Source organism: Adiantum capillus-veneris, chromosome 29 (genome assembly GCF_014529385.1).
Source record: "Adiantum capillus-veneris isolate H3 chromosome 29, ASM1452938v2, whole genome shotgun sequence".
Taxonomy (NCBI): Eukaryota; Viridiplantae; Streptophyta; class Polypodiopsida; order Polypodiales; family Pteridaceae; genus Adiantum; species Adiantum capillus-veneris.
Window position 1 is genome coordinate 102,534,313 of NC_140959.1, and position 19,847 is coordinate 102,554,159.

Sequence of the window (19,847 nt, forward strand, 5' to 3'; positions counted from 1 at the left end):
AGTTGTAGTGTAATTACCAGTAAAGACTTTCAAAATTTGACTTAAAGACCGGAAGAGGGAGAGAAATGGCAAAAATGAGAGAATAGAGAGAGGGGACTTGAGTGTAAGTCTCATCAGATAGATCTTTGAGGTCTCTAGGATTGTCCTTGAGGTTAAAACAATTTTTTTTACAGAGTGGGTGAACAAAGGCTTAAAAACCATAAAAAGGAAAATGGTTTTAATCTTTTTAAATCAACTGAAGGTGGTCGTCAATTAATGAACCGCGCAAGGAGAGAGAGTCGCCAGGGGATGCCAGATAAATTGACAGCCCAGCGAGAGGGTTGAGGGCGGGATGTGTGGTGTGTGTGTGTGTGCATCCTCCAGGGTAAGCTACCCTGGGTGTAACGCAGAGACAGCCGAGAGGAGATGGGGGAGTGCCTGAGAATGGGGTCGCCAAAAGGCATGAGGGCCTGAGAGCAGAGGGCGCGAGTGAGGAGGGAGCCCAAGGGGGCTGCCCTGTGTACTGCGCTGCGTGTGTACTCCATTGGGAGAGAGACCAGGAGAAGAGGATCCGCCAAGGGGTCGCCATAGGTCGCGGGTGTGTCGCCAGGCAGAGAAGGGGGGATCAAGAGAGCGAGGGAGTCCAAAGGGGCTGCCCTCAATGAGAGAGAAGGAGCGTGAGAAGGCAAGCCACCCCGTGTGTGCTTTGTGTAAGAGAGAGAGAGAGAGAGAGAGAGAGAAAGAGAGAGAGAGACGCTCTTGCCCGTAGCATAGAGGGGGGAGAGAGAAGAAGGTCGCGAGCCAATTGGTAGAGAATCGGAGAGTTAGCGAGCAAGAGGAAGAGAAATAGAGAGAAAATTTACTCCCTGCGAGAGAAAGAGAAAGAGAGAGAGTGGGATCGAGCACATCTTCCTATATGTGTGCGTATGAAAAGTGGGGAGAGAGAGAGAGAGAGAGAGAGAGAGAGAGAGAGAGCATTTATACCATAGTGTAATTAGAGAGGAAGATAGAGAGAGAGTGAACAGTGTATTTGCTTGTGTTTGTGTGTGCATGTAAACACTATAAAGAGTGATTTTCTACCTGGGCTTTAGTTGCAGGCAAAAGAGTAAAACAGAAATGGAGAGTAGAGGAATGTAGATTTTTTATGTTTGTGTGCACGAGAAGATGAAAGAGAAAGAGAAAGAGAGAGAACACTACGTAGAAGAGAGAGAAGTAAGTGGGCAAAGTGGTAGTGAGAGTTCGGAAAAGCAAACAAAACCTGGCATCGATGAGTGCATTGAAGTGAAGCTCTGAAGCACTGAGGCCGCAAAAACAATACAAAGCGAACCATGACGAGAGTAAATCTAAAGCAGTAAAAGGTTGATCCAAAATTGGAAATACAAAAGAAATTACACAATAAACAAAAATTGTACATTGAGCATAAAAATTGAAACATAAATGAGACTTGCATATGTTTATGATTCTTATTATGAATGTTTGCTAGAGATTTAATTGAGAAAATATTGCATAGTAGAAGCATTGGATTGGGAAAAAGCGAACATTTGCAAGACAATTAATAATTCGAATGCAATTATTTCAATATTCATCTGTGTATCATGTCAAAGAGAAATTGTATGGGCAAGTGAGAGTGAGTTTTGACCCTGCAAAGTGAAAATTTATTTATCATTTATTGAGTTCATATGTTAGTACGAATGTGTAATCTGGTGTCTATGGTTATTGTAATAAAGATATGTTTTTGAAATGAGATATTGAATATTTATGTGATTATTGATGGTGTATGTCAGAAATAAATGATTGTAAAAGTGGAGTTTGGAATGCAATAGTGTATTTTATACTTGATTTTAGTAGATTCGAGAACGCATAAGTGAGAAATTAGTATAAATTAGATATAGTTGGACTACGTTAGTAAGACTTGAAAGGCTTACTTAGATCATTTCTTCTTTGCATAGGTCAGCTTTGTCATTCTGCTTCTTCATGCTTGATAGCTGCCAAAAGGGAAGGGGGGTGTAGGAGTTCTTGCTGTGAAGAAAGAACCAGACAATGTCCACATTATACATGCATATCTTCCTCGCATCATGCATACATGTGTATCTGTATTCTTCCACATCAAGCCTACATTCCTCTGAATTTCCTAATTTCTGTTTACTGTTCGGCTGGGTTTTCAATTTTTCTGATGTCTGCTTACTGTCTAGTATATCCGAACGGTGGCAGGGAACCTGTGCGAGCAGTGGCGGGTAGAAGAGAGACCATGACGACCTGCAGAAACAGGGGGAACAAGGGCGAGAGGTGGGCCAATGAGAGCAGGATGTCAGCCTGTGAACCCTTTTGCCCAGCCTCAACGTCGCAAACCCTAAAACAGGTCGTCGTGAACCCTAATTCTGGACCTGCGTATCGTAAACCCTAAAACAGGTCGTCGCGAACCCTAATTCTATACCTGCGTGTCACAAACCCTATCAGACAACAGTGAGAACCCTATATACCCCAGAACTGCTAGTGCAGAGAACCTGTTGGCGCTGTTGTATCCCCTGTATGCGCGTGAGAACCTCTGTTGGCATTGTGTCCCCTGCACCTCTGGCCCATCCACGCTGAGAGAGAGAGAGAGAGAAACGAAATGCTATATTAACGTCTTTAAAAGGCCAAAATGACCTATGAGACCACAAAGTTACAACATGGTGGAATCTAGTACAATGTCTGGGTATAAAAGATAAAAAGTGGGGTGCTGAAAAAAATATCAAAAACCCCTACCTACGAGATGGTAAGTGGAGAGAGAGAGAGAGAGAGAGAGGGAGGTGAAGCTAGCAACTCAATGACTCCAAAGGCAAAATGATACAAGATGACTAAAGAGTGGACTCGGACAGCACTAATATAGTGAGCCAACTCTGGATTAAAGAAAACCTCTAAAAATACCCAACACAAAGTCCACAAAACTTGCAAAAAATAAAATAAAATGGGTAAAATGCCTAGTGCAAACCCTATATGTGCCTAGAATCCCTAACAAGAGGGTGAAAGGGTGGCCAATTCATAACCAAGGGCCTAAGTGGACATGAGAAAAGCCATAAGCAAGAGCGAAAGGATCTGGAAGGTGAGCGTAAAGCTCTAACAACAACAATTAGCAACTTTCAGGAAGGCACTTCAAATCCTTCAGCAAGCTGCCCCTGATGCATGACTTAAACCTCATGGGGAGCCTTCTGATGGGCTACACCTACATGTGGATGCTGCTTCGTGAGATGAAGGTTAATGATGCTTCGTGAGATAAAGGTTAATGACACCAACATTGCATCACAAGCAGCTTCTGCAAGAATTTTGACCTAAATACGGAGCTATGGTTGACCTACTTGGTCAACAGATCTGGAAAGCTTGCTGCAGCCTCAATGCAGCTACCCATGGCTGCCGCCCCCTCGGTTGCCAATGGGTCGCTTGCAAAGGACCTGCAGTGTCCTTTCCCCATAATGCAAGCAACCCATTGGCGACCGGCAGAGGCCGGGAGCCATGCGTAGTGGCATTGTGGAAAGGACACTGCAGCTCCTTTGCAATCGACCCATTGGCAACCGAGGGGGCGGCAGCCATGGGTAGCTGCATTGAGACTGCAGGTCCATTCCCGGCCGGGGGAGGGGGGCCTTGCAGTGTCGTCTGACAAGACGAAAGCAGGAATAGGCAATGTCCTGCCTGCTGCGTTGGCGACCAAAGGATGTTCGCAGCAACTATTACATGCCCTCAGCTGGTCTGCAATGATGGGAGGAGGCAGGCAATGATTATAACCGAGCAGCAATATTCATTCCAAGCGTTGAGTTGCCATGCAATGAGAGCTAGAACTCCAGGTGCTGAGTTGGACACTGTAGATTGGCCTGCAGACTGTTAACTGCACCTCTTGACATTCTGGAGGCTTAGGTGTCATGCATCTGGAAGCTCTGCAGGCTGATTCTGTCATATAATGGGGGCAGGATGGACGGCCAGGATGGCCCGAACCCCAACCTTGATGGACCTAGGGACTAGACAAAGGGCTCTTCAGTAGTTAAAGGGGGCAATTACATTTTCGACTCTCCGATATCTACAACGTTCCCTTACTATAAGCCAGGAGTTCACCTCTACCATGCTAAGAGTCCTGTATAGATTGCAGTCATTATATTTTACAGCCCAGACAGTATTTACTCCTGCTATCTGCATAAGTCAGTTGAGGACCTAATAAAATGTGACCGTTCTGAACATTATTCTTATCTCTTAAGATTTGAGTGTAGGTGAAGTACCTTATTCATGTACATCTCTACAAATTTTGGTAAATCTGACTTTGGTTTCAGCCCACCAAACAATGTTCCAGTTATTGTTCGTCCAAGCAGGAGTACGGCAGGATGTACAGCAAAAGGAGTTTTTTCACCAGCCACTCCGCAAATAATTGTCATCCCCCAACCCTGATTTTTATATACAAAAAAAAAAAAAAAAATCAGAACAGCTGCAACTTGGATCAATGTTAGAGTGTGACAAGGAAACTAATGCAGTGTATACATCATGACAGCTTAATAAAGCTGATTCCACTACTTGCGCGCTTCCAACACACTCAAAGCTGTAGTCTACACCACCTGCAGTCATTTCCTTTATAACCTGCAAAAGAAGTACAAAAATATAGCATTATCCACAGCTGTGATAATAATATGATCTGAACATGTTTACAACGAGTTATTGCTACATAATTCCTCTGATAACCACTGCAACACAAATTATGCATCAAAGTTTTATTCTCAAAGGATAAAGCATGTATGTGGCACAACTTCTAGCTGACTGGAAATGATTCCTCACCTTGCAGTTTTGTGTTCACAAATACCCTTCTAGAAACAAACAAACTGTTAAGCCTCTTTGTAATTTTGCATCCACAATGGTTATTAATAAGAAAACCTACAGTGCCGATTGATGGCCTTCGACAGCTGTTGGTACCTCTTTTATGACTGTGGTAGTTGGATCCTCCAGCAGGTGATGGTTGACTGATGTGTTCCTAGCAAAAAAATCACCTTAGTACCTTTTGTTTAAGCTCAGTTCAAAGAGCCATGTCCAAGAAAGAAATGGGAGAATCCTCGAAGCCCAAGAACTCATCGCACCTCTCTGAGAGTTGGTGGAGTTGAGGCACTCATGGGATCTGTGAGAAGCTCCTTATTCTATCGACTTTTCCCTTCGATAAAATCTTGATAGTTATAATCAGAGGATCGCAAATATGTTTGTGGAGGTGATGTTGGAGACTCTCTGCCAGAGGTTCACCTTCTAGATGCTTCCACATCCCTTTTTCCACCAAAAAAACAGGCTTTTCAAAGGGTACAATATGGTACTAAAGGTCACTAGAAGAGCCTAACTCTAAGGGACAGAGCAAAATATGACAGATGAGCAAAAATCCTCATAATGGCTGATAGAGGAGTGGCTGATGAACTAGTCCAGAGACAAATAGCTGCACTCCATACATCCTACACCTAGTCTGAAATATGTGAAAGTCGCTGTGTACAACTAGCCACATGCACAAAGTGTAAAATCTGAAAACTAGGAGAAAACCTCTCCTAATGAGAGTAAAAATTGCCCTGGTAAGCTAAATGGAGAGAGGATGACAGCAGCCTCTGAAAGATGGGCACTTAACCAAAAGCACACTCTGCAACCTATCGATCAAAAAACTGAACCACCAGGAAGCCACCAGCGGTGGTAGAAACCAGAGCAATGGCAAGAGCAATATCAGGCGTATGGCCGCAAACTGGTATCATCTGACAGCAAGAGGCTAGGAATAAACAGAAGGGAGAGAACACTCGATGACGAAGATGATGGAGAAGAAGCAGCTGGCATCATCAAGCAACTGCACGAGGAGGCCACAGGGTGTGTAGTAAAGCACTGCACTGGAGCAAACAAGGAGCTATCGGCCAATATAGAGACCAGTCCACTAGCTGAAGGTGGCTCATGAAAACGAGAGCTGGGGAGGAAGCTTCATGAAGACAGTCAAGGAGGCTCTAAGGACAATGACCATGTGAAAACCTGTTTTAGAACTTGGTAGAGAGAGTAGAAAGTAGAGCAGCTAGCCAGCAACCCAAGGCAAACATAAAACTAACCAAATGAAGACGAGAAACAGGATGAAAGAAAACAGAAAAAACAAAGGAAACCAAGAAATAAAATGAAAGAAAACATGCTCTGAAAACAACTTAACCCACACACACACACACCCGATTTAAGACCAAAAAGTCACAAAGTGATGATGTGGCACATAAACTGCCAGAGAGAAATGAAACAAAATGAAATGTTATATTAACATCTTCACAAGGCCAAATGACCTATGAGACCAAAAGGTTACAACGCGATGAATCTGATACAATGTCTGAGTAATAAAAATAAAAAGGTACTGAAAAAGGGGTACTATAGAAACCTAAACTGCTAGATGTAAGCAGCTAGCTAGAACTATGTAGGATATGAGTAGGGGGGTGAAAGTAGTGACCGAGCGCTAATACAACACAATGTGGGTGTGGGTGTGGGTGTGGGGATATAATGGGTAAGAGCTGATAACAAGGCTGGTACAAGATGAGCAGGGTGTACAATCCTCAAAAGAGCTAAATCACAGGAAATCCATCATCGGTCGCTGGTGAATCTTATCAATCTCCTTCATGGACAGTAGTCTGATCGGGGGTCGTGCATGTTGGGCCAAAGATCTAAATCCTCTGATGCAGCCTCCATCGATGTTGTGTAGTCCTCCGCAGTAGAGAGAGAGAGAGAGAGAGAGAGAGAGAGAGAGAGAGAGAAATGAAATGAAATGAAATGTTATATTAACGTCTTCAAAAGGTCAAAATGACCTATGAGACCAAACTATTACAGAATTGTAAATCTGATACCATGTCTGGGTACAAAAAGACTAGAACAAAAATACTTCATCCTCATCTACACTCTGGATGTCAAGAGAGTATGGCTCGAATCCTCTGTTGTAGTCTCCGTCGATGTTGTGTAGCCCCTCTCCTCAGTCGTGGCCGTCTCGATCTCCGTAGCTCCAGTGCTCGGTCGATGAGAGTGTGGGCCGAGCTCTAGAGCGATGGCTGCTCCTCTAGCTGTCCCATATCTAGTGAAAAGAAATCTCTAATCCGTCTCTAGGACTGACGCTCTCTAGCTCTCCCCAGTAAAGTGTCTCTATATCTGTGTAACTCAAGTAGATATAGCCCAAGACATCTGTCACCAGGAGGTGTATTTTTCCTGTTGCCTTCCGTAAATAAGTATTAGATATATTTATTTTATTTTTACTTGTTTGTCCCAAAACCCTTGAAAAGGTGCAAGTGGACATTGCATGGCCAGTGTGAAATGGCTGCAGCCAAATGGGTTTCTCACATCGGGGATTTAGATCGGTCAGACAGGGACTGCCCGGGCCAGTTAGCACTGAATTCTGATGAGTAAAAAAGCTCGTGTGCGCCAAACTGGAATTTGGGCCACTCGTCAAATCACTGCAACTTTATAAGTTGAAAGGGGCTAGTAAATTAACCCACATTGTAGATGTTGGTCAAATGGTAGTCTTCAATGATGGTCAGGAGACCGATAGGGACGCCATGGAAGCATCTCCTAAAATTTAGGGAACTGCTATTTTTGATCGGAAAATGTGTTCGCGTCATTAGCTCTGGAATGACAAGGGGAACATTTTATTGCTCTGCTGCCAAGTCAACCGACGCACCAGTTGAGATATTTTTAGCAGGGAAAGCCCAAACTCGGAAACTGGGCGACGTGTCAGCCTGTGAGCGATTCTGCCACTCTGGGAGGCAAAAACGAGCTGCATATCAACAAAGGGGACACCATTTTCAGCCTCAGGTGGATTGTAGCAGGTACAGAAGCTATGGAATGCTTACCTTGCCCTCTATGCACAGTATGGTGACGGGAGTGATGCCCCGCACGCTACATACTGCTCTCTTTCTCCCCTACGTACAGTATGTTATGCTCCACTAGTGGGCTTCTCATTTGACCTATGTACAGTTCTGGGGGTTTATGCGCGTTTGCCAAGGCAAGAGCCTTCTGAACAAGAACCGGATTAGCTAATTGCTAATCCCCCACAGGTACGCACAGTTCCATCACGAAAGATTGCGAGTTTGGAGAGTTTTCTCGCGTGAAAACTCGTCCAATTCACAGGGGAATTGTCCCATTGCGTGCGGGAGCCCTTGGGACACACGTAGGCGTGTTCGCTCCGCTAAAAACGATCCGAAACAGGGAATTACAGCCTGCTGTGTTTTTCTGCAGGTTTAGGGCTTCGCACCTAAACTGCAAGGAAACATCGGGGGAGCCTCGTGAGAGCCTTGGGATGCGTGTACAGGCTTTTGGGCTCCCGGCAGTGAAAAACAGAGAATTACAGCCCGCTGAATTTCTGTGACAGCTCACCAGAAAGCTTCCTGGTATCGAAGGAATCCGTCCTAGACAGGTGTTTTTGACCTACAGGGATTTTTGCGCCGTTATGCTGTCGAAATCCGGTCGAAAACCTGCGTTTTCAGCCCTCGCCAGGTTTGGACAGCTTTGTGAAAGCTTGTGCTAAGTGGTCGGATCGTCTACCTTAATTTGAATAAAGAAATACCGAAAGGGGCGCCAGTCTTTGGGGCCTACAGGGTGTCGGTCTCGTGTGCGCAGTGACATTCTAGTCGCTGGACGCAACTGTGTTCTCTTCCCTTCTCAGTGCTCTGTGTAATGTTAACAGGTAATTGAAATAGTACCGCCCTCTACGTTGTACGGGCCGGTTATATGGTTCCATCGACGGGATAGTCACTTTTTCTTCAAAAAGTGCAGCGTGGATTGTTGTGGGTGAAAGCAACACAGAGCTTGTCGATATGGCACAGAAGAGAGACCAAGTACCTGAAGAGGGATCTTCCTCACATGGCACAGAGAAAATTCCTTCAACTCTTCAAGAAGAGGACAGGTTGTTTAGAACTCAGCTGCGTTGTTGCATGGACATGTTTCAGCAGTTGGCTAACAACCCAAGGATGCAGGAATTCTTACAGGCTCCGACACAGGGTTTTCAGCCTCCTACACAGGGCATGACTGAGCCGTTGCAGGAAAAGGAGATTTCCAATGTGCAAAGGACTCATGATACTCGAGGGAAAGCCCGTGTGGTTGAGCAACTAGCGGTGTCCAATGATCCAAAGCAACTTGCTTTAGCTGGACAGGAACCGTTTGTGAATGGTCAAGGGAGCAATGAACAGGCTATGCGTCAGACCCTTCCATTACCTAATACTTATCCTGGTTATTTTGGAGGTGGTTCAGTGTTTCAAGCTATGGCTGGACCTTCCACAGGTTATATGCCAGGGAATGTGTTCGGGACAATGCAAACAGGCATGGGTAACCCTATGTACGTGAACATGGGTGTCCAACCTGGTTTTCAAGGTGCCTATGGCCAGTTTCGAGTGCCTGGAACACAATTTGGTATGGCTGGTTTTTCGCAGCCATACGTACAAAATGCAGATATGACAGGGAAAACAGTTGATGCGAGTGCTGGAATGAACACTCATGGAGCACCACTGTTACAGGCACATGTTTATGATAATGTGGCTCCTTTGAGTCAGCCTAAGGATTACAAGGAAGGTGGGCAGGAAGTGAAGTTTAAAACTTTCAGAGGAACTGAGGACCAATTAAAGGCTTTGACCTTCATACAGTAGTTCGATGTAGCTTATGCTGGAGGCAACTTCACGGAATCTTCAAAGATACGCAAGGCTGCCACTTTCTTGAAAGGGAATGCGCTTCAATGGTGGACCGCATTGTTGAACCAAGGTCAAGCCCCAACAACGTGGGTCCAATTCAAACAGCTTTTTGCGCCTGCATGGTTGACAAACACTTTTGAAGTGGATGTGATGACAGAATGGCACGAGTTGAATGCTAAACAGTGTGCGAATTTGGAAGAGTACAATAAACAGTTTTGGGCCGCACTGTTGCCAGTCACCTCTTACACGTTTGTGCCTTTGTCGGAACAAATTGAGAAGTATTGTTGCGGATTGCCCAAGAAAATAGGGGACTACTGCACAAAGACTACTGTCGTGAATATGTTTCAATTGATAGAGAATGCAAGAGTGGCCAACAATCTGTCGAAGGGAGATTCCGATGGATTTAATAGCCACAAGAAAGGGGCCCAGGGCAAACAGTTTTCAACCAAGGGCAATGTTGCATGAAAGCCTTCTGAGTCTCCTGCAAAGAAGCCCTCCACTCAAGAAGCTGATACGTCCAAGAAGTAGTCTAAATCTTCTTCGGAACGAGGACAAGGACAAAAAAGGCATTTTTCTGGCAAAACTTTTCAAGAAAGGAAAACTCTTAGGGAGGCCAAGAAATGCTACATTTGTGAACAAGAAGGACACTTTGCAAATGAGTGCCCACAGAAGAAGTCACAGGATAAGGATGACAAGTCAGACCATAAAGGGAAGAAGCCAAAGCCGAGTGCAAGACTTGTTCCAGATTTGATTGGAGATCAGCCAAACACAGATGCCACGGAGCTGTGCAGAGCTTGGGGCAAAGTTAGAGACCAGACAGTGCTGGTTTTCTTTGATCCAGGAGCCCGTGCAAATTTCATATCACCAGAATTGGCATCAAAGTTGGGCATTCGTGCAGAGGAGATGGGTATGACAAGCGAAGCAGGTTTGGCATGCCCAGGACATTCAGAGCCTGTTACTCCCATTCTGGGAAAGCTTCGTCTGCACATTCAAAGCTATGTGGATGCGGAAGAATTTCATATTATGCCGCTTGAGGGCTGTGATGTGTTATTGGGTATCCCATGGTGTTACAGGTTGCATGCTATGGTGGATACTTACAACAAAAAGATTACCCTTGTACATAGAGGAAAGACTCATGTCCTTGATGTAAAGCTTAAAGGCGAGTCTGTTCCAGTTGTTTCTGCTTCTGCTATTTCATCTGTAATAAAGAATCATCTTTCTGCGTACTTGATCTTTGCAAAAGAAGTACCTCAAGTTGTATCTAATTTGTCTACCTTAGATAAAGACAGGTCAACTTTTTTGAGTGGTTTCAGTGATTGTTTTTCGGACTCTTTGCCAGGGGAGTTACCTCCTGAGAGACCTGAGGATCATACTATAGATCTTGTGCCAGGTTCTAGTCCACCGAATAGACCACCATACAGGGTTAGTGCAGCCCAGCAGAAAGAGATTATGGGTCAGGTCAACGAGCTTTTAGAGAAGGGGCTGATTCAGCCCAGTTCACCCCCTTTTTGTTCGCCTGTACTCTTAGTGCAGAAGAAGGATGGTTCATGGCGCATGTGCATTGACTATCGCGCCTTGAATAAGAATACTATCAAGAACAGGTTCCCCATACCGAGGATAGATGACATTCTTGATCGGCTTGAGGGAGCGTCATTGTTTACAAGAATAGACCTAAAGAGCCCGCGGGTATCATCAGATACGCATTAGACCAGAAGATGTCCATAAGACTGTGTTCAGGACAACATTTGGTCTCTATGAGTTTCTTGTCATGCCATTTGGTCTCACAAATGCTCCTGCCACATTTAATAGAATGATGGACAAAATTTTTAGACCACATAGAAACTTCGTGGATACCTTCTTTGATGACATGATTGTCTACTCAAAGTCTGAAGAGGAGCATAGGGATCACTTGACCGCAGTTTTCAATGAGCTACGCAAGAATAGGCTAAGAAAAGTGAGTTTTTCTTGCAAGAAATTCACTTCCTTGGGCACATTGTTTCAAAGGATGGGGTACGCATGGATCCCGCTAAAGTGGAAGCAATTAGGTCATGGCCAGACTTGAAGTCCGTACATGACATTCGAAGCTTTCTAGGCTTATGTTCCTATAACAAGAGGTTCATTCGAAATTTTGCTGAGATTGCTTCTCCACTCCATGCACTGCAAGGAAAAGGAGTTACTTTCAAGTGGACAGCCAAGGAAATTTTAGCGTTCAAACACTTGAAAGAGAAGCTGACTTCAGATCCGGTAATTATTTTGCCAGATCTTTCTAAACCTTTTGTGGTTCAATGTGATGCGTGTGGCCATAGTCTTGGTGCAGTTCTAATGCAGAATGGCCGAGTAGTCGCATATGAGAGCAGAATTCTTTTGAAGACTGAAAGGAACTTGCAATTCTATGAGAAAGAATTGCTGGCAGTAATTCATGCTCTCACTAGTTGGAAACACTATTTGCTAGGGGCTGATTTTGTTGTCCAAACGGATCATCAAACCTTGCCATATTTTCTTACACAGACGAAGTTGTCTGAGAAGCACATGCGATTGGCAAACATCTTGTCAATGTTCCATTTTCAGATTGTGCATGTGCAAGGGAAAAAGAACGTGGTGGCTGATGCGTTGTCACGAAAGCCCCAAATTTCAGCAGTGTCAATTCCATACCATTGTGAACTAGACGAAATGAAGACACAATATGCTGAAGATTCAGATTTTGCAAGGATCTATGACCAGCTTGTTGATGGGCAACATCATGAGCACTATATGCTTAAGAATGACTTTCTCATGATGCATGGAAAGTAATGCGTTACTAAACAGTTACGGCCAAAGATTTTGATGGAAAGTCATGCTCCACCTTATGCTGGGCATCGTGGAATTGATGCGACAGTGAAAGGGGTTGAGGCATTCTTCTATTGGCCAGCTTTGAGTCAAGATGTTGACACATTTGTAAGATCATGCTTAGTATGCCAAAAAGTCAAATTTGACAGACAAAAGCAACCGGGATTGTTGCAGCCATTGCCGATCCCTGATAGGCCATGGGAAAGTATAGCAATGGACTTTATCTTTGATCTTCCAAGGACGCAAACAGGAAATGATGGGATTTGGACTATCATTTGTAGGTTCAGTAAGCAGGCCCATTTCATTCCTGTTAGGAAGAAGATAAAGCCACAACACATGGTCAAGATATTCATGAGCAATATCTTTAAATATCACGGGATGCCTCAGTCAATTGTCAGTGACAGGGATCCACGTATGACGAGTCTTTTCTGGAAGCCATTGTTTGAGAACATGGGCACTACGCTCAAGTTCTCTTCTTTGTTTCATCCGCAAACTGATGGACAGTCAGAAGAGGCAAATTCTACTGTCTTGGACCTACTCAAATGTTATGTCTCAGAGCACAAGGCAACTTGGGAACACCATCTCCTATTGGTTGAATATGCTTACAATAACACTGTGCATACATCAACAGGTAAGGCACCATTTGAGATAGTGGAAGGAGGAAAGAAAGTCCCACCCATTCTGCAGACTAAGGACAAGATATTTGAGGCAGACAAGTATGTGCAAGATATGGATGAAACATACAGGAAGATAAAGATTGCTCTTGAGAAGACTCAGGCTAAGCAAAAGAAAGCTGTTGATCTTCACCGTCGTGAACTTGTATTTTAAATTAAGCAGATGCTTTTTGGGATGGCACCATCTTTTTGTATCAGATGCTTTTCGGCCTAGGAAATTTAAATATGTGCCTTGGGGGGTTGCTTTTGCAGACTTAGTGTGTGGTCAGACAAAGCAGATCACTCCCCGGCAATTGTACTCTGTTCAATATAAAAGAAGTATAGAAAAGGGTGCCAGACTTTTGGGTCAGCGCATCACTAAGTGGAACTTCGCCATTTTGTGTCTCGACTACTTTGAGTTTTGAAGAGTAAAAAAATTCTGTTCTATTCGTGTGTTACTGAGGATTTATCATCTTGTCAATGCCAAGTCAATTGCACGAAACCATGTTTCACACAAACACCCAACACACACACATATCACGAACAAGGAAATGCAAAGCAACAAAACAAGGAAGCAAGAAAACAAGCAAAAACGCTTAAGTCCCACCCAATAGCCAATACCAGTAGGCTACCATGTCAAGCACCCTTTACATCACCAAGTGTGACAAGTCAGTGACATGGCATCACCAACCAATGGAATAGGAGAAGAGACTGCAAGACAAAAGACCTAAATCTCAGCTAAGCGACATGTAAATCCCACCGCAAATAACGAGGAATCATGCGTAGTGTATAAAATTATTCATGTGGCAGTTTCACATGCAGGGACAGCTTTTTGGGTGCTAGTTATTTAGCAGTTGATTTTGGAAAGATTTTAGGGATCATTGTTGAATCAATCGTTCGGAAGTAAGCAAAGAATTTTGAAATTTTTAGGATGCTTTTAAAAGTTGCTTTTAGATATGAGGCCCAACATCAGCTGTAAATTGGATCGAGTGCATGTGTACACACAATTGTAATCTTTTGGTGAATAAATAAAGAATTACGGAAAAGGCCACTCGACTTTAGGCCAATAATCTCTAAAGAGGAGCTCCACCTCTTCCATCTCTTCTACAGATGCAAAGTGTGTCCTTGATTCAATTTCTGTTTGTTCTATTTCAATTTGAGAAATAGATGAATCATCCGAACGACAAGTGGTTACAGTGGTATCAGAGCTCAATCATTTGCTTTTCTATTAAGCAAACTAATTCGAACAGCCGCTACTATGGAGAAGGGAGCAGATTATCGAGCAATTTTCTTCTTCCATGGAGGATCATCAAGGATTGGAAGGGGAATGTATCTAAAAGCAGAAAACGAGCAAATTTGCCAAAAAGAGCAGTTTTTGGCTTTTATCGACCAGAACGTGAAGCAAGAAAGCAAGAGAACGCAAATTTGACGCTAAAGCATGTGGCTTGGCTGGCATTGACCAACGTGGTCATGCATTGACTGAGGGTTGACTTTTTTACGTAGGACATAGGTGGAAAAGCATCCAAATGCATATGAATGACTCCCAAATGTGACTTATAGTAACACAAACGGCTGCGGCTGCCCTAAAAAGACTAAAATGGGCTTTACAAAAGAGTCTGAAAATCTCACAAACCGCTAAGAATTTGGAGATGCTGCAGACAGTGGCGACGCCTATAAATAGGACACAATAATCTCATTTTGGGACCCCTTAAATCTATTATGACCTTATGATCTTATGAGAGACTTAGGAGCATTTACAAGAAGCTATGCTAGCCATTTGTATCTCTTGATTATTTACTCAACAAGAGCTGTCTTTTGATGTAAACAAAATTTCAATGTGTCAACTTCAAAAAAAAAAGAGTTTCAACAAAAAAATAGGGTTTTGGTAGAAAATGCCGGCAAGTCAAAAATTGAAGCTTTACATAGCATTCACTTGGATGATGAATTTACAAGGACGTGTGAAACAATATGGAACACTTTTGAGGCTATTAAAACTACTTTGACCAACAAGACAAAAACTGAAAATCATATGGCTTTGTGATAATTATTTTTTAGTGATAACAATACTAGTAGAAACCTTCTAGTATAAAGAAAACAAATTACTATTTGGAATATTTATTCTATGCTCAACAACTAAACATGGAGATCATGGTCCACTGTCAACAAAAGACAATTACGAGATATTGTCAAAGTGACAAGGAAGTTTAGATACAACATCAAGAAGGAATCTGGTGAATAATATAGGAAGTATTTCATTGATACTGATAGGTCTTCAGCTAGGGAGGATGCCAGCGAGGTTTCGCTATGGCTAGGTTGAGCGTGCAGAGCAGAAAAAAGGCGACGAGAGCGAGAGAAATGAAATGTTATATTAACGTCTTCAAAAGGCCAAAATGTAATCTGTTACAAAATAATGAATCTGATACCATGTCTGGGTACAAAAGAACTAGAACAAAAATACTACTACTACTACTAGAATCCATCCTCAATTGCACTCTGGATGTTGACAGAGTTGGCTCGAATCCTTTGCAGTAGTCTCCGTCGATGTTGTGTAGCCCCTCTCCTCAATCGTGACCATCTGGATCTCCGTAGCTCCAGTTCTCGGTCGATGAGAGTGCCGGTAGTGGTCGAATGAGTGTGGGCCGAGATCTGCAATGATGGCTGCTCCTCTCGTTGTCCAATATCTAGTGAAAAGAAATCTGTAATCTCTGGGACTATCTCTCTCTAGCTCTTCCCAGTAAAGTGTCTCTATATCTGTGTAGTTCAAGTAGATATAGCCCAAGACATCTCTGATCCTCATAACTCATGACCCTAGAGAAAGGACCGAGACCCTCTCTAAATAAGCAGTGGAAACGGCCCCAAATCTCATAGTATACTGTGCAATGACATATGTAATATAGCTCTGTCTCTGGCTCTAGCTGGCATAAGCGGTATATCCTGTTGTCTGCTGGTATCGCTATAAATCTACCAATCTCAATCTCCAGTTGATGTGAGGATGTACGTATTTGACCAATGGCACACCGCAAACCATGAGACATATGTGTGTCCATGTAGCTGGGTCGAATCACAAACCCATCTCTTGTGAGGTGGAGAAGATGCTCTCTATAGACAGCTAAAACCGGCCTGTTTAATCCAAAAAGGGCGGTAGACCTTAGACTTAAACTTTATTTGTTTTCACCCATTTCATTTGTCGCCCACTTTACCTGTACTTTCAAGACATAACAAAGGGGAAAGGGATACAGGTTGCTAGATTGCACTTGTATGAAAAGACCGACACCAGATTGGCCCCTAAATATGCGCCCCTTCCGGTATTTCTTTATTCTTTAAAAGAGGGAATAAAAGCTGTGGTTCCCTACAAGCTGCCCCGCACTGTCTGGGCTAAATTTCATCTGTTCTGGCCCATTTTCGGCAACATAACTACACTAGGACCCTTCACAGTCAGTATCCCCATGCATTAGATGACTTTCCCGACGCATACGGACACTTTGCAAAACCTGGCGAGAATCTGCAGCACGCTGAATTCTCTGTTTTCTGCCCCGAAAATGCGCCAAATCACTTGTAAAGTGGTCCCATCGCGTCCCCGAACCTCCTGGGGGTATTAGGGTCCGTTTAGGGCCGAAACCCTAAACCTGCAAAAATAGACAGCAGGCTGTAATTCACTGTTTCGGGCTCCGTTTCGCGTGCTGGTCGCATCCGTAGCAAGTCCTCCAGCTCCCGCACCTATAGGGCTACTTGCCCTTTGAATCGGATAGGATTTCGCACGTGAAACCTCTCCAAATTCACCTGTACCTGCAGGGGATTAGCTGCTAGCTAATCCACTACCTGTGCTCTTAAGAGGCTCTTGCCTCGGCAATCGCGCATGAACCCACATAAATGTACATTGGTCAAATGAAAAGCCCACTAGAGGGGCATAACATACTGCTCATAGGGGAGAGAGAGAGCAGTGCGTAGCGTGCAGGGCATCATTCCTGGCACCACACTATACATAAGAGGGAAAGGAAGCACTCCATAGCTCTTGCAACCTGTTGCAATCCACCTACAGCTGAAAATGGCACCCCCTTCCTCTTGTAGACTCCCCTCAAAGTGGCAGAAGTGCTCACAAAGTGACACCGCCCAGTTTCCGATTTTGGCCAACTTGGCTAAAAATATCTCAACTGGTGTGTCAGTTGACTTGGCAGCAGAGCAATAAAATGTTCCTCTTGTCATTCTAGAGCTAATGACGCGGACACATTTTCAGGTCCAAAATAACAGTTCCCTAAATTTTAGGAGATGCTGCCATTGTATCTTTCTAGGTCATCTGACCCTCTTTGTACACTGCAGCCACACCAAGAACTGAAATGTAGCCTATGTAGCAAAGGATTCCACTTTGGCTAGTCAATGTCCCCACTTTGGCTAACCATAGTCCTTGTCCAACCTTAGTGCTCTCTTGCCCTCAGGCCTGGACTCCCTCTGAACAGTTCCACACTAGCTATGCAATGCAGGGCAGGTAGATTTCTAGAGGGGTGTTTCCAAAAAGTGAAAATAAATAAATAATAAGAAAAAATCAACAAAAAGGATAGATAGTAGTCACATGCTGGTGACATACCCCCCTCTTGAAATCTCATACGTCCTCGTTTGCATCTATGTCGTACATGGTCACACTCAACACTCGGGTGTGCGTACACCTGTCGACACATGTACGACACATACATACTCATTGTCAATAATATATACTAAGTGCATCAGAAATCGCATTTTTCATGAACACCCTGATAGAGACCTTACAATCAAATTAGCTACAGGTAGAAAGGTTAGATCTTCTACTTCAATGGGTAACTTGAATTTTGTTTTGGATGGTCAGAATATTGCTGCAAACTTTAGAGTCTTACCCATTGGGATCTATGATGGAATTCTAGGAATGGATTGGCTTAAAGCCAATGATGCTCACATACAATGTAAAGACGCTTCACTAACTTTCAAAAATGACCAAAACTCTAGGATTACAGTTACTAGAAAACGGGGAAAGCCAAAGCTCACGCTAGTGAACTTTACCAAACTTATGAAGAGTCATACGAAAAATGAAAGAATTTATGCAGTAAAGCTTAACCCTAAGGAAAAGAAGATAGATTCACCTGAACTTGAATGGATAACAGAATTTAATTATGTACTTTCCAAAGAACTTTCACAGTTACACACCAAGCATGATGTTGATCATGTTATAGAGCTTACTCCAAGAGCTAAACCAGTTGCCGGTAGACCTTACAAAATGTCGTTACCTGAATCTGCGGAACTAAAGGAGCATTTAACTCAACTCCTTGAACAAGGCTTCATTCGACGAAGTGTTTCTCCATGAAGTACTCTTATTCTCTTTAGTCGGAAGAAGGATGGTACTCTACGTCTTTGTATTGACTATCGTGGATTGAACTAGGTATTAGTCAAGAATAAGTATGCAATACCAAGGATTGATGAGTTACTTGACCGACTACATGGAGCTTATCTCTTCACAAAATTGATCTTAAGCCAGAGTATTACCAAATCCGAATCAAGGAGGAAGACATACCAAAGACAAGATTGAATACTCGTTTAGGATATTATGAATTTACAATTATGTTTTTTGGACTAACCAATGCTCCTGCAACTTTTTATTGTCTCATGACCGACGTGTTTTGAGAGCATCTTGATGATTTTGTTCTTGTCTTCTTTGATGATATCCTGGTTTACTCAAGAAACGGAGAAGAACACAAACAACATGTGCAGCAAGTACTTGAACTTCTCCATCAGAATCAACCTAATGAAAAACATAGCAACTGCACCTTCTCCACTAACAAGGTGGAATATTTGAAATTTATTGTATCGAAGGATGATGTTTCTACTGACCCAAGTAAGATCGAAGCTGTCATTAGAAAAAGTTTGAACTCAAATTTGGGCCTTGTAAAAATGCCATGTTAGGATAGAGAGAGATAATAGAAAACATTTTAACCCTTTTTTATATATATCCTTTCTAAAATCTGGATATCTTATTCATGCAAGGTACGTTCATTGTGCGCGGTGGCTACTGAATTCAATGCCAAATATCTCAATATTTTGTATTTATGAAAACTAATCTTTGTTTCCTCGCCTCCTCCTTCCCCCATTCACTCCTACGTTCTCTCTCGTGTGCGTGATATTCAAATTGCCATTATTCAATTACCCCCACCTCCTTTTGTGCACAGTTTCAATCAGTCATGTCTCAATCGGCACTTGAGCTTCTCCACCAAGAACTTCTACGAGGAATAGGACAGATGCATATCACATGCACAAAGAGCTCTCACAAGAATATGAACCCCTTTGCAAGAAAAACCAACAGACGCTTTCTGAAGCTTCAAAGAAGAACTTAAGATCATAAAACATGAAAAATGTGGACCTTTGGTTGAACAACGGAATGTATCCAAAGCATCCCATCACAAAATCCACTCCACCTTTTAAGGATATTACATCCTTAGTGAACTATGTGGGAGATGGCCACCATGGCATGTATGGCTACACTAAGTAGTTGGCTATAAGAAAGGATGTTCTGCAACAAGAGAAAAAGAAAACTAAGAGACATCGAGGACTTGAAAGTTGACTCAGTAGGAATTAAGAAAAGAGTGCAAGTCATCAAGTGAGTCCATCTATCCTTCTTAGGTTTATATTCATAAACTCTCACATCTCTTACTACTAACATGCTTTGCACAGATCTTTGCTTCACCCTGACAAGGAAGTGGAGCAT

At 43.2% G+C, this 19,847-nt stretch overlaps 1 protein-coding gene across 4 annotated transcripts in view; it reads right to left on the bottom strand.

Moving 5' to 3' along the window:
- The window catches only part of LOC147419678 (alcohol dehydrogenase class-3-like), a 114,355-nt gene that overhangs the window by 10,559 nt on the left and 83,949 nt on the right, over window positions 1-19,847 (bottom strand). For all 4 annotated transcript variants that reach the window (XM_086506185.1, XM_086506187.1, XM_086506184.1 and 1 more), the window contains 2 exons: window positions 4,480-4,575; window positions 4,224-4,385 (listed from right to left, as the gene is read on the bottom strand). In XM_086506185.1, the coding sequence (XP_086362311.1) occupies window positions 4,224-4,385; window positions 4,480-4,575 (258 nt within the window). The remainder of the gene's footprint in view (window positions 1-4,223; window positions 4,386-4,479; window positions 4,576-19,847) is intronic.